Source organism: Sinohyriopsis cumingii, unplaced genomic scaffold (assembly GCF_028554795.1).
Source record: "Sinohyriopsis cumingii isolate HCF-2022 unplaced genomic scaffold, ASM2855479v2 utg000622l, whole genome shotgun sequence".
Classification (NCBI taxonomy): Eukaryota; Metazoa; Mollusca; class Bivalvia; order Unionida; family Unionidae; genus Sinohyriopsis; species Sinohyriopsis cumingii.
Window position 1 is genome coordinate 1,244,360 of NW_028315918.1, and position 14,279 is coordinate 1,258,638.

General features: G+C 35.4%; 1 protein-coding gene across 1 annotated transcript; it reads right to left on the reverse strand.

Annotated features, from left to right (window-relative positions):
- Positions 1–330: 330 nt before the first annotated feature.
- On the reverse strand, positions 331–1,182 carry LOC149773648 (general transcription factor II-I repeat domain-containing protein 2B-like). The gene has a single exon (XM_089946241.1). The coding sequence runs from the start codon at positions 1,180–1,182 to the stop codon at positions 331–333; it is 852 nt and encodes a 283-aa protein (XP_089802367.1).
- Between the last annotated feature and the right edge of the window lie 13,097 nt (positions 1,183–14,279).

The following is a 14,279-nucleotide window of genomic DNA, read 5'->3' on the forward strand; positions in this document are numbered from 1 at the left end:
ATTAGGACTTGTAAAGTAACCCGAGGGCCGCATCATCGGATGTATTTTTTAAAATGATAAAAGTCAATAAAAAAAAACAATATGATAAGAACATAGTGCTGTACAAATTTTGTTTAATCCATTTATTAAAACAAATGTGTAACGTGGATGTAATTACCGTATTAGTTTTTGTTCTGGCTACTTAGCTGGCAGCGTTTTGCATCAACAAGGACCTCAATATTAGGCTTGAATTTATGAGAAGAAACCAATCTCAGTGTTGCTTGCAAATGTTCATCAGTGAGTCGTGACCTTAGCACAGACTTGTTAACCTTCATGGATGAGAAAAATTGTTCACATACGTAACCTCGGAAACCTTTCTCGTGAAAGAAACGTGTAGAATTCCGGAATTCCCACTTCTGCATATTTTTGCTTCAAGATACTATCACACTGAAGTTCCACCAACTCCATTTGCAATTCCTCTGCAACATTGTCAATTTCTACAGCAAACGGCGTTGAAAAAAGTTGAAATTGCGGCTGCAGTACCTTAAAGTCTTCAAAGCGCACATCAAACTGTTGAAGTAAGATAGACAACAAATCTGTATATTCTTTCAAGCATTTGGGTTCAACTTTTTCTAAGGATTTCAGAGTTGAGAAATGGGCCAAATTACCCTCACCCAGCTGCTTCATCCATAAACGTAGTTTAACTTTGAACGATTTCACATTGTCATACATCTGTGTGATAATCTGATTTTTACCTTGAAGCTTCAAGTTCAATGCATTCAAGTGATCCGTAATATCTGTTAGAAAAGCAAGGTTGCATTGAAAAGTAGAATCAGTCAGCAAAGGAACTGCCTTATTTTTCATTTTCGTGAATGAAGCGATTTCATCTCTAAGTGCAAAGAAACGCTTCAAAACATTTCCACGACTGAGCCATCTAACCTCGGTGTGATAAATTAGTTCACCATACTCAGAATCCATATCTGCAAGAAATGATGTGAACTGCCTGTGATTCAGCCCCCGAGAACGTATAAAGTTGACTGTTTTAACTACCACATCCATCACTTCTTTCATTTGTAGACTTTTACTACAAAGGGCTTCTTGGTACAAAATACAACGTATACTAGTGAAGTTGATTCCTATTGTTTCAAGGCTGTTTAGTTTGTTTTTCACCAATCCAACTACCCCTACATTTTGACAACACATTGACGGTGCACCGTCTGTGGCCAAAGATACAAGTTTATCCCATGGCAAGCCATATTTCTCAATGCATTTTTCCAGGGCTTGAAATATATCACGTCAAGTTCTAGTACCCTTCAGTGGTATTAAATCTAGGAATTCTTCTGTCAGTTTTAAACTGGAGTCTACACCTCTGATAAACACAGCACATTGTGCGGAATCTGACATATCTGTGCTCTCGTCGAGAGCAATTGAAAATGCTTCAAAGTCCTTAGTCGTTTCAGTTAGTTGTTTCTCCACATTAGCTGCTAAATCTGTAATCCTGTTGGCAACTGTATTGGGTGACAAGCTTATGCCTTCAAACAGTTTCTTTTTACCAGGACATAAAATGTCACTTGCCTTTAAAAGACATTCTTTTATAAACAAACCCTCTGTAAAGGGCCGTGATGACTTTGCTATCATTTCACTTATAGCGAAACTTGCTCTTACTGAATCTTCGTTGCACTGACTAACATTGGTAAAGAAACTTCTTTGTTTGCATAATGCTGATTTAAGTTGCATAACTTTATCCTCTCTAATTTTGCCCTCGTAAGCGTCATATTTCTCACGGTGCATTGTTTCATAGTGCCGACGCACGTTATACTCCTTCGGAACAGCTATCGTTTGTTGACAAACGAGACATTGAATTTTATCGCTGACCTCAGTGACAAAATATAAATCCTCCCATTTGACTTGAAAAACTCTCTTTTTGTCCACGAGTTTTCTTTTTCTCGAAACAGAAGACATTTATACGGGCTTTTATGTTTATAAAAATGCAGCAAAATCAACTTTATAATTCAACATCAACTCGATCACTTTACTAAAAAACCGGAACCGGAAGTCCGCATTAAGGGCGACAATTAATAGAAAGACTACGAATAAATAAGTAAGTCAGAGTTTCTTATGGTTAAAATGGCGCTAACGTTAAAGTTCAAAAGGCGGCGAGAGAAAAAGAAATAAATGAATAGACAATTTTTTGAAAATCCCAAAATGCGTCGCGGGCCGCACAATATGCCCGTGCGGGCCGCGTGTTTGAGACACCTGGCCTAAAAAGATAAAGATGGTAAACATTTATGACGAGCGTATATGGCATTGAACGTACCTCAACCAAAACAAAATATTTAAAAAAACGAGAAGAAGAATATTTTAGACAATGAAAAGACAGAATACTAAAAACGGTATCACAAGAAGAATCTTTAGATCAACTTCAACTAGGAGAACAAAGAAAACAAAATAAACAAAACTTTCTAAGAGGCGCAACACATGCAACCAAAAGTGAAGTGTTGGCTCTGCCTCCATTGCCAAGAATTGAATTATTCGAATTTAACACACCGGACGAACTAGCCATATTAGAAAGATGTCACAAACAATTTATGACGTAGCTAGAGCAACAACCTTGACCCAAATTTCATGCACCAGAAGAGCAATCTGAATGGTTAGACGAAATAAAAGTGGAGTTATCAGCAACAACCAAAACGTGTATCATCCTCAGCAACACCAGAATCACAATTGTCATTCGCAGTTAATAGGGATTAGGGTTAGCCACGTTATTTGCAGTTCATATGGATTAGGGTTATACAAGTTATTTCCAGGTCATATAGATTAGGATTAGTCAAGTTGTTTAGAGGTCATATGGATTAGGTTAGCCAAGTTATGTGCAGTTCATATGGATTAGGATTAGACAAGTTATTTTCAGGTCATATGGATTAGGGTTAGACAAGTTATTTGCAGGTCATATAGATTAGGATTAGTCAAGTTATTTAGAGGTCATATGGATTAGGCTAGCCAAGTTATGTGCAGTTCATATGGATTAGGGTTAGACAAGTTATTTTCAGGTCATATGGATCAGGGTTACCCAAGTTATTTGCAGCTCAAATGGATTAGGGTTAAACAAGTTATTTGCAGTTCATATGGATTGTGAAAGCACGAACCACCAGACTACCGTCCCATTATTTAAAACGTATCTATCATATCACAGCCATATCGTCCCATTAGTTAAAGACATGGTAGCAATACTATCTAGACTATCTCAGCCTACCCATCCGATTATTGAAAAAGTGATAGCAATCATCTGTCAGTCATCCGTCCCATGTTTGAAAGACATGATATCAATCATCTCTAGACTACCGTCTCATTATTGAAAGACATTATAGTAATCATCTCTCATCCTAGCCGTCCCATTATTGAAAACATGATAGCAATCATCTCTCAGCCTACCGTACCATTACTGAAAAATATGATAGCAATCACCTCTCAACCTACCGTCCCATTACTGAAAACATGATAGCAATCATCTCTCAACCTACCGTCCCATAACTGAAAACATGATAGCAATCATCTCTCAGCCTAGCCGTCCCATTATTGAAACATGAAAGAAATCATCTCTCAGCCAACCGTACCATTACTAAAAACATGATAGCAACCATCTCTCAACCTACCGTCCCATTACTGAAAACATGATAGCAATCATCTCTCAGTCTAGCCGTCCCATTACTGAAAACATGATAGCTTTATCATCTCTCAGCCTAACCGTCCCATTATTGAAAACATGATAGCAATCATCTTTCAGCCTACCATCCCATTACTGAAAACGTGATAGCAACCATCTCTCATCCTACCGTCCCATTACTGAAAACATGATAGCAATCATCTCTCAGCCTAGCCGTCCCATTATTGAAAACATGAAAGAAATCATCTCTCAGCCTACCGTACCATTACTGAAAACATTATAGCAATCATCTCTCAACCTACCCTCCCATTACTGAAAACATGATAGCAACCATCTCTCAACCTACCGTCCCATTACTGAAAACATGACAGCAATCATCTCTCAGCCTACCGTCCCGTTATTGAAAACATGATAGCAATCGTCTCTCAGACTAGCGTCCCATTATTGGAAAACATGATAGCAACCATCTCTCAACCTACCGTCCCATTACTGAAAACATGATAGCAATCATCTCTCAGTCTAGCCGTCCCATTACTGAAAACATGATAGCAATCATCTCTCAGTCTAGCCGTCCCATTACTGAAAACATGATAGCTTTATCATCTCTCAGCCTAACCGTCCCATTATTGAAAACATGATAGCAATCATCTTTCAGCCTACTATCCCATTACTGAAAACATGATAGCAACCATCTTTCATCCTACCGTCCCATTACTGAAAACATGATAGCAATCATCTCTCAGCCTACCGTCCCATTATTGAAAACGTGATAGCAATAATCTCTCAGCCTACCCTCCCATTACTGAAAACATGATAGCAATCATCTCTCAACCTACCTTCCCATTACTGGAAACATGATAGCAATCATCTCTCAGCCTACCGTCCCATTACTGAAAACATGATCGCAATCATCTCTCAGCCTACCCTCCCATTACTGAAAACATGATAACAACCATCTCTCAACCTACCGCCCATTACTGAAAAAATGATAGTAATCATCTCTCAGTCTAACCGTCCCATTATTGAAAACATGATAGCAATCATTTCTCAGCCTACCGTCCCATTACTGAAAACATGATAGCAATCATCTCTCAGCCTACCGTCCCCTTATTAAAAACATAATAGCAATCATCACACAGATATCTTAATTCGTGCCAGCTCCCTCCCCCCACCCCCCACCCCCCCCCCCACACACACACACACAAACACATCACGGTCGGGTTTCGGAAGGAACTGACGAACGTACGATAGATAGTATATGCAGATATGCAGAATGTATGCATACTCCTATATATTTTGTATGATTGTTCATTCAAATGTGTTATCATTGTATATATGGCTGTTGGCATGTATAAATATATATTTATGTGTATAGTATACGCTTGCTGCACAAATGTTAACTAACGCTGTTAAATTGTTACAAATATATGACCTTAAACTAAGGAAAAGAAAAGAACGAAAACCATCACGTTCTGATACAATAATCAACAGCTAATGTATTTCCCTAGAATACAAAGTGAAAATATGAAAAGAACTTATTGCATTTTGAATTTAATCACAAACAGTCATAAAAGTTCTCAAGTCCAAAAGCAGATACTATTCCGAATAAAAAGTTCCAGTGGTGTTCTGAATGAATTCCAATTTTTGAAAGTGTTGATGTATCAATAACATGGAACAGTTTTGATGTGCTAACAATCTTGATGTTTCACAATGATGTAATCCGAAATATTTCTAAATGACTTCACAACAGTCTCTCGTTGTGATTTAGTCCGAAAGTATTATTGAGCATTTTATTATTCGAATGAATAATTTCAATAAATAAATCCACTCAAGTTGAAACTTAACACAACTAAAGTACTGATTCTACTTCAGCTGCAACAATAGGAATGAGTAGTTCTAAGAGTCACACTAAGAAGACCAGGGTGATAGTCATCTTCATGGAAATTCCATTAAGCTATAAATAATATTCGTTCCTGGAATCTTCTTGGGTCAGAACCAATGATGTATCTAGAACTCAGAACCAAGTAAACATGTATACTTTGCTATGTATATTTAATGTGCATTGTTTGTTGGCTTTTTCAATGATTATATGTCATGTATATACGTATTTAGTAACTGATCTTAGCCCATAATCAAATTAATGGTCTACCTAACAAGTGACATTTATTTTGTAAACAACATAATGGACAGCTAATATTTCTCTATGATTATAGATTGAATATTCAGATTATTATTAATTGTAATAATGTTTACATCAGTTTGAATTAAATATACAGTCTTGATTCTGACCTTAGAAAGTCCCAGAAAAGAAATTTTACGTTACGTTGACAGACTATTTCCAGAAATGGTAATTGCTACCTAGGTCAAGTGGTGGGATATATTATTATTCATTCCTGTTTTAACATCCAAAGCAGACTCAGTCGTGGCTTTATGTTTTGTTTTTAATTTGGATGTCTTTATTTATTCTTATTATTATTCATTTGAATTACTAAGTGCTCAATAGTATTCTTTGACTAGGACATTCACTGAAATTACAGTGAATTCAGAAAAGGACATTTTGGATTATATTATGGTGATACATAAAAGACTGTTAACACATCGCTACATTCTAGGCCATTGGCAATCGAGACTACATGCTCATCAATAGGTTGATTATAGAATTTTGCTGGAACACAACTGTAATTTAATAGGAACTCTATACATTTGGCCTAGTTATAGATCTTTAAGGACTTTTTCCGATTTAATTCACAATACTATAAGTGTTTTAACGTTCTCTTTGTATTTTATGGAAATACATTATTTGTTGAATTTTACAAAACTGGTTGGCTTTTGTTTACAACATATTGTCTTTATTTATTTTTATTATTATTCACTGGAATTACTAAGTGCTCAGTAGTATTCTTTGACTAAAACATTCATTGAAATTACAGTGAATTAAGAAAAGGACATTTTGGATTATATTATGGTGATACATCATCATGACATGGTCATGTAATCCCAAACTCCAACCCTCCATTAAGGATAAATTGCAATCGCACAATTAAACATGCATACCAATACATACATAAATTAAGAATGTAATTATTGCAATGCAACCCAACAAAATGCTCTTTTCAGTCAGCAATTTAAGAAAATTTTTAAAAAATAAAACAAAAGCAAACAATTAACGTTCTTTGTACCCTCCCTTTGCTTGGTCGTGTGTGTATTCCAGCTGAAAAGTTCGTCTTAACACTAGACACGTCTACGCTATTTTGAGCTAGAAGTAAATCCACGTCAGTAGATATGAGCTGGTTTGTTTCGATTGTCATACATTTAATTTCAGAGGCAATTCATATGCATAATGTTTTATTGACGCCAAAACTGATACATTTCCGAGTTCGCCTTGCAGTTTGTTTTCAATGGAGTCAAGATTAACCATATGAGCAAAGTGTAGAGTCGTTAGCGAAATGATCTGCGGTTGTGTTCACTGGATATAAGGCTAAGTCATTGATAAATAGTAGATAAAGAAGGGGCACTAATGCCGGTCCCTGAGGAACACCACTTAAAATATGATTTGATTCGGAAACTTATGTAAACATGCAAACAATCTGGTGTCTAATAGTGAAATACGACGTGAAATAACCAACTGAGTTTGAACATAACTTGTTGGCTGATAGGTTTCTAATGAACACGAATGGTCAACCAAATCGAATGATGTAAGTTGTTTTTTTTAAGTCGATGAAGATTGCGCCAGTAAGTTAGCCTAATTCGATCATCAGTAGCAGATGGTCTGTAAGTTTTGTCAATGCAGTTTGACATTAACGTTGCTGTCGGAAACCTGATTGTGATTTATGGAGGACTTGATACATTTTAAGATATCAGAAATAAATGCTTGCTGACATGTTTTTCAAGAATTGTGGCATTTTATAGTACTTTATTCCGAGATAAATGTTGATCTTTCAAACATTTTAAATGTTGAAAATCAGGGGATGTTAAAGATGTGAACCGTTTATTACGATATAAAGAGTGATATTATTTCATAACTGTTTATCACACTTTGTATTTGGAGTCATAACAAATAAGTATAATTCAAGCATTTGATTCTGAGCCCTAAAACTATATAGGGCTCTTGTAAGGCGCGAGACTGGGGTCCAGTGGGGTGGGGTAATTATACATATATATAATTCTACTTACAACTGACACAAATGACACATAAAAGAATAGGGTACACTATAATTAACTTGAAACAATAAAAAATATATATGTGTATAAAATAGAAACAGAATATATCTCTCGATATCGCTAATGGTTATTCTAACGGTAGCATTTTTACGAGTTATATTTACAGTTGAAATTATAATTTCAATACTAACTATATTCTATACTTTCGGACCCGATACAGCGAGGCGTTTATTGAAATAGGAAAATCGAGATCGTGGAATAAAATGATTCTGAGTGGAAAAAGATCAAAGATCACTGGTATATTTTAGCGTGAGCAAAGATTGATGTGATTTACATTGACCGTCTTGCACATCATGCAATCACCTTGCAATGCATGACGTTCACAATCATGTAACCAATTTAATATTTAAAAAGTCCAAATCAAGGTGCGATACTATCTGTTTTCAGAAATAATCTGGCAGCTCGCTTTTGGAATTTATTAATATTATCACTTCGAGTAGTACTGCAGATGCCCAAAATGATGAAAACATAGGCTAAAATTGGTATTGGTATTGCAAATGGCCGAAATAGAACACAAATGAACTAAGATTTGTACCGCAGTTGCCCAAATTGGTACACCCATAATCAAAGATTTATAAAATATAGTTTGAATAATGTTTAACAGGTGCAATGCGTTTACTAATTAAAAGACAAATGTGACTAATGTGGATGTCATAACGAAGGCTACTATCCATGCAAATACATTGTAATTTTTGAAAGTGTACAGAGGGAAATTTAAAGTCAGTGAATATAAACGTTAGTGCAGGAAGTGTGGAAAAATTACGAAATTCTCCAGAGATAATCGCCAAAGGATTAGAGCTTCCCTAATGTTGGGAATGATGTGTGATCGGCGATTATAGAGAAATTATAGTGCTAAGACATAGAAATGTGTCGTTTATGACGACTGTGAAAAAGACAGATACTTTGAAAATGTTGCTTTCCGCGAAGACACGATTTACTGGATCAAATGCTGTTTAGCAGGTTTCAATACTGACACGTATCCTGTGTCATGTTTTTTAGGTAAGACTTAAGCAAAACAGTGTTTGATAGACGAAATCTTCATTAGAATATATTGTTAATAAACAAAGTCCTTTATAAAATCTATGAAAGACAACTCCAACAATGTCGAAAGTTTTTATAACATCAATAAAGACAACCCCAGCAATATCCAATGTCTTTATAACATCTATAAAGACAAAGAAAACAATATCCAGTGCCTTTATAGAATCTATATAGACAAAGAAAACAATAGCCAAGGCCTTTATAAAATCTATGTAGACAAAGACAACAATATCCATGCTCTTCATAACATCTATATAATTAAAGACAACACCATGCATAGTCTTTATAACAACTATATAGAGAAAGACAACAATATACATGGTCATTATTACATCCATATAGACAAGAACAACAATATCCATGCTCTTCATAAGATATATATATATATATATATATATATATATATATATATATATATATATATATATATATATATATATATATATATATATATATATATATATATATATATATATATATATATATAGACAAAGGCAACAACATCCATGGTCTTTATAACATCTATATAGACAAAGGCAACAATATCCATGGTCTTTATAACATCTATATAGACAAAGGCAACAATATCCATGGTCTTTATTACATCTGTATAGACAAAAGCAACAACATCCACTGTCTTTATAACATCTATATAGACAAAGACAACAATATCCAAGATCTTCATAACATCTATATAATTAAAGACAACACTATGCATGGTCTTTATAACAACTATATAGAGAAAGACAACAATATAGATGGTCTTTATTACATCCATATAGACAAGAACAACAATATCCATGCTCTTCATAATATCTATATAATCATAGCCATCAATATCCGTAGTCTGTATAGCATCTATACAGAGAAAGACAACAATATCCATGCCCTTCATAATATATATTTATATATAATCAAAGACAACAATATCCATGGTCTTTATAATATCCATATAATTAAAAACAACAGTATCCATGGTCGTCATATTATATATAACATCTAAAGAAGACCATGTACAAGATTATATGACCTTTTCATTAGGCTACTGCAGAGGTTCCCAAACCACGGCCCGCGGGCAACTTGTGGCCCGTCAGCTCTCAGAATGTGGCCCGCGAGGCCTCTATGTTTACTATAATGTATTTTAATAATTTCAAAAATTTATTGACGTTCAAATAAATAAATAATACTTAGACGAAAGTTGCAATAATGCGCGATCTACAGTATTCTAGAGTCTAGAATGTTATTTCTAAGTCTAAGAAGTCTGTCATTTTGTTCGAGCACTCGGAGCTCCGTCGGCGTTCGATAATTCACTCTGCGCGTGGTTGTTGTGCTCGGATATAATGATGGAATGCACCCGCTGAGTTAGCGAACGAAACGTTTGGAAATTCCTTTTTCCCAGCCTTGAACTTCAGTAACTGGTTGTGAAGAATAGTTACAATTGTAAATTAATTATATTAATATCGGTTTTCGAAAATGATTTAAAACTGTTAAATGAACATTTGATTTAAAACCGAAAATGACTGTAGTGTATGACTGACACTGACTGCTTTTAAAGTTTTAAAATTTGGTTGCTGAAAGTTAATAAATTTAAGAATGATATTACACGACTTTTATAATTTGATGAATATTGATACGCATTCATAATTTTATAACGTTGTGGCCCCCTTAATTAGCGAAAATAGTAGATATGGTCCTCTACTTGAAAAGCTTGGGAACCACTTGGCTACTAGAATTAAAACAATTCATTGAAGCGTCATCTCGTATTCAATATGTACAGTTTCATTATTCAAAGAATAGGGAAATGAATTGATGCGTTAATGTCTGAAATGCTTCTTGATGAACATTATGCCCCTTTTGCCAGAAATTAAACTAGAGTAATATTTTCTCTTATATTCCTTAAAAAGACACGTTTTCGTGTTCTGCCAAAATTAATAATTCTGCCAATCTTTGTGTGAAGTGTCGAATTTTGAATTACAGTGAACTTTAAAGTTGAATGCATAGAGCATTAAAATTGTATCGCATTTAAGCCAGAAACGTCTTTGTGAAGGATCACTTCGACCTTTCTTCGTTCATCTCCACCATGACAGTGTAAACTTCAAAGGGGCAGCATTCCAACTCAATGAAATTGACCGGGGTATCTTAACACGGTCCTTTGAAAGTAAACATTTGAGCTAAAAGCCATTACCGCTTGGTAGGAACCTATGTCCACTTATCATTTTTTCAAAGCAAAATTATTACGCACTGTCGTTCACAGATTCTGAGCTGTCTAAACCTGATGAAAGGAATTATTTCTTTTGGAAAAATTAGGGACCGCTGCCTACGATTGGGCAGAATAAATTAAGGCGTGCATTTTAGAGCAATCAGACTCTAAAGCGACGACCTTAGTTGAAATTCTTTAGTCTGAAATCTCCTGAAAGAGGAAAGAGTCTTGATTCTGAGGAAAGCCTAAAGAGAATAGTGTAATCCACGTTAAATAAGAAAGGGACCAGGTGGCCGTCTTGTAAAAAGAAAGTCAGATTGGTGCTAAGACGCACAAGTTCTGAAAGAGAACAGCAATAAGATACGCAATTTTAGTTTCACGTAATATTCTATTATTTTATTGTTTGTTTTATGCAGATGTGTTTGCTATGACTATGTTTCCATATTGTGTATCGTTTATTCAGTTCATGGAAATGTGTTGATGCTATTTATTATGATTTTTATTTTCATTTAATTTCATGGAAAGTGTTGATGCTAGAAGTGTTATGCAATTTACATTTTAATTTTTCAGTTATTAGTTCATTAGTAGAATTGATTGCATGCGATCCAAATGTTCATATGTGTAGGATTTCATATGCTTATATGAAATAACGTCCTTTGTTTGTTAGGACGATACAGATTATCGTGAGTTAATGAGAGTTACCTAATTATATCTGATTTTGTAATGTTTGAATAATCTTTTAGGTTAAGGATTGCGGTGAGTTACAATTTGTGAATTTCATGCAGTAGTAATCGAACATGTAGTAGCATGTAAAAGAATACGGTAATATTCGATAGACGCTCACGTGGTAATTTAAGACCTGCCGCTGGAAGCGAGGTCAATGTCCTACCGTACTATGTCAGAATTTACGCAATGTGTGGATAGCCAACATGCTCTGAATAACGTAAGTGAATTTTATATACGTCTTAGAGAGTGGAATATACCGAAATTATGACGTAATTTTGTCCTTTAAGGAACAGCTTTCTGAGAGAGAGACGGGACAGTCTGAAGACAGAAGTCCGAGGAAAAGAAGGACCAGGTCAGAATAAAAGAACCAGGAAGTCCATGAAGGGGGCAAAGCATATAGCCTAGGAAGGATGAACAAGGAGACGTTGATATACGGTCAAAGGGAGGGAAGGTGATGCACATCAATCGTAGACATTGCGCTCTCGTAATAATGATGAAATAAATCCAAACTGGACACACCTGTCAAATTCTATTGATATAATCTAACTTGAATTGGAATTGCGTTATTTATTTGTTTTGAGTAAATTTATTATTTTCTTGTCAAAGGGGGCTCGTATTGCTTTATTTATTCCCAGTTCTCTCGCTCAGTTCTCTGTTGAAATTCAATTCTTTTTTCACTCCCGCCGGGCTATAATATCGAGGAAGGTCATACTCTAGATAATGCCAGCCAAATCCAATTAACCACCCCTCTTACTAAGAGGGCGACGTTACACTTTGTATTAGTTGTAGAAGTCAAACATGTTGCTAACTATTTGTGTATCAACAGTGTACCATTCCAATTGTGTGTCGCTTGATCCTTTTCGATTTAAGCGGAACTTGTTCATTAGGTGAGGATTATGTCAGACCAAACCTTTAACGCATTGTTCGGTTCCACTGATACAAATGATGCGATCGCGACCATTGTGGTAGCTGATAAAGGAACAAATCGGTATCATATGACTGAACTATTTGTATATAATATTTGTATGGTTTACCAGATGTGTTCGTTACAAGCAGACCGGTTAATAGTCATTTTGAGCAAAGCAGGGTGTAATGGTTTTGGATGTCGGTTATGGGTGAATAGTTTCAATGAGTGATCAGATGTTAAGTCGGTTTGTCTTGTTAGCTTATTATCAAGTTGGGTACGGTTATGAGAGACGAACCGATCTTCCCAGTTTGGATCAGTTAATTCATGTCAAAATTTACCATTATGATCCATTCCATGTTCATATAGAGTGACATGTTCAATTACGGTATCGAAAATACCAGTTTAATTAGCAGGTGAATTGGAGATAAACTAAAAAATTAGGGTTCTAATTTAGAGATGAAAATCTCTGTCCATATAAATTGTATGGTTTCGCGTTCAAGATCTAATAGACGTATCTAGTTGAAATGACTGGAAATATAAATAAATATCCCATCGCTGATTCAGTGTGTTCTGTTCTTTCTCTCCTAACTGTAACGATCAATGATAATTCAGGAATCATCAACTGAATTGTCTAAGAACGTTTCACAGACACTATAAGTATAGACAATGCTTGACGTAGGAATTATTGATTTACAATATGTAGACACATATCTTGAACTTTAAAACATAAGGAAGAATCGTAGGCCGTAAGTTATCAGCAACAAAATTTGAACATATTACACGGGAATGATCAAGGAGTGATGTAGAGACACATGGGAACTACTGCTTATTGTTATTTAACACAATCAGTACATTCTTAAAGGTTTGGTGCTTTGCGGCACAGCAGCACCACAGTAGCTGTCCCAGGCCAGGTCCAATGTTAGTGTTCGAATCCGCACCCTTTACGGTTGTGGATCTGGCAAGCAAACCATAGGGCTACCGCGGCTCCACATTAAAAGTATACAATCCATGCAAATACATTTTATGGCGGACAAGGAATTTTCGATTATGAGTATGTCACCACCATGACATCCAGACTTAAACACATTGCATGAATATGTCACTACCATGACATCCAGACTTAGACACATTACATGAATATGTCACTAACATAACTACCAGACTTAGACACCTAACATGAATATGTCACTACCATGATATCCAGACTTAGACACCTAACATGAATATGTCACTATCATGACATCCAGACTTAGACACCTAACATGAATATGTCACTACCAGTACATCCAGACTTAGACAACTAACAAAAGCTATATCTGTCATTGGAGCTTATAAGATATATCATGACTTATTGAGAGGTACAATCTGTCATTGAAAGGCTACGAAATCTATCATGACTTTCCAAGTGCTACGGTTTGTCATTGAAAGGTTGTTGAATTTATCATGACTTTCCTAGTGATACGGTTAGTCATTGAAATGCTATGTAATTTATCAGGACTTTCCGAGGGGTACGGTTTGACACTGAAAGGCTATTGAATATA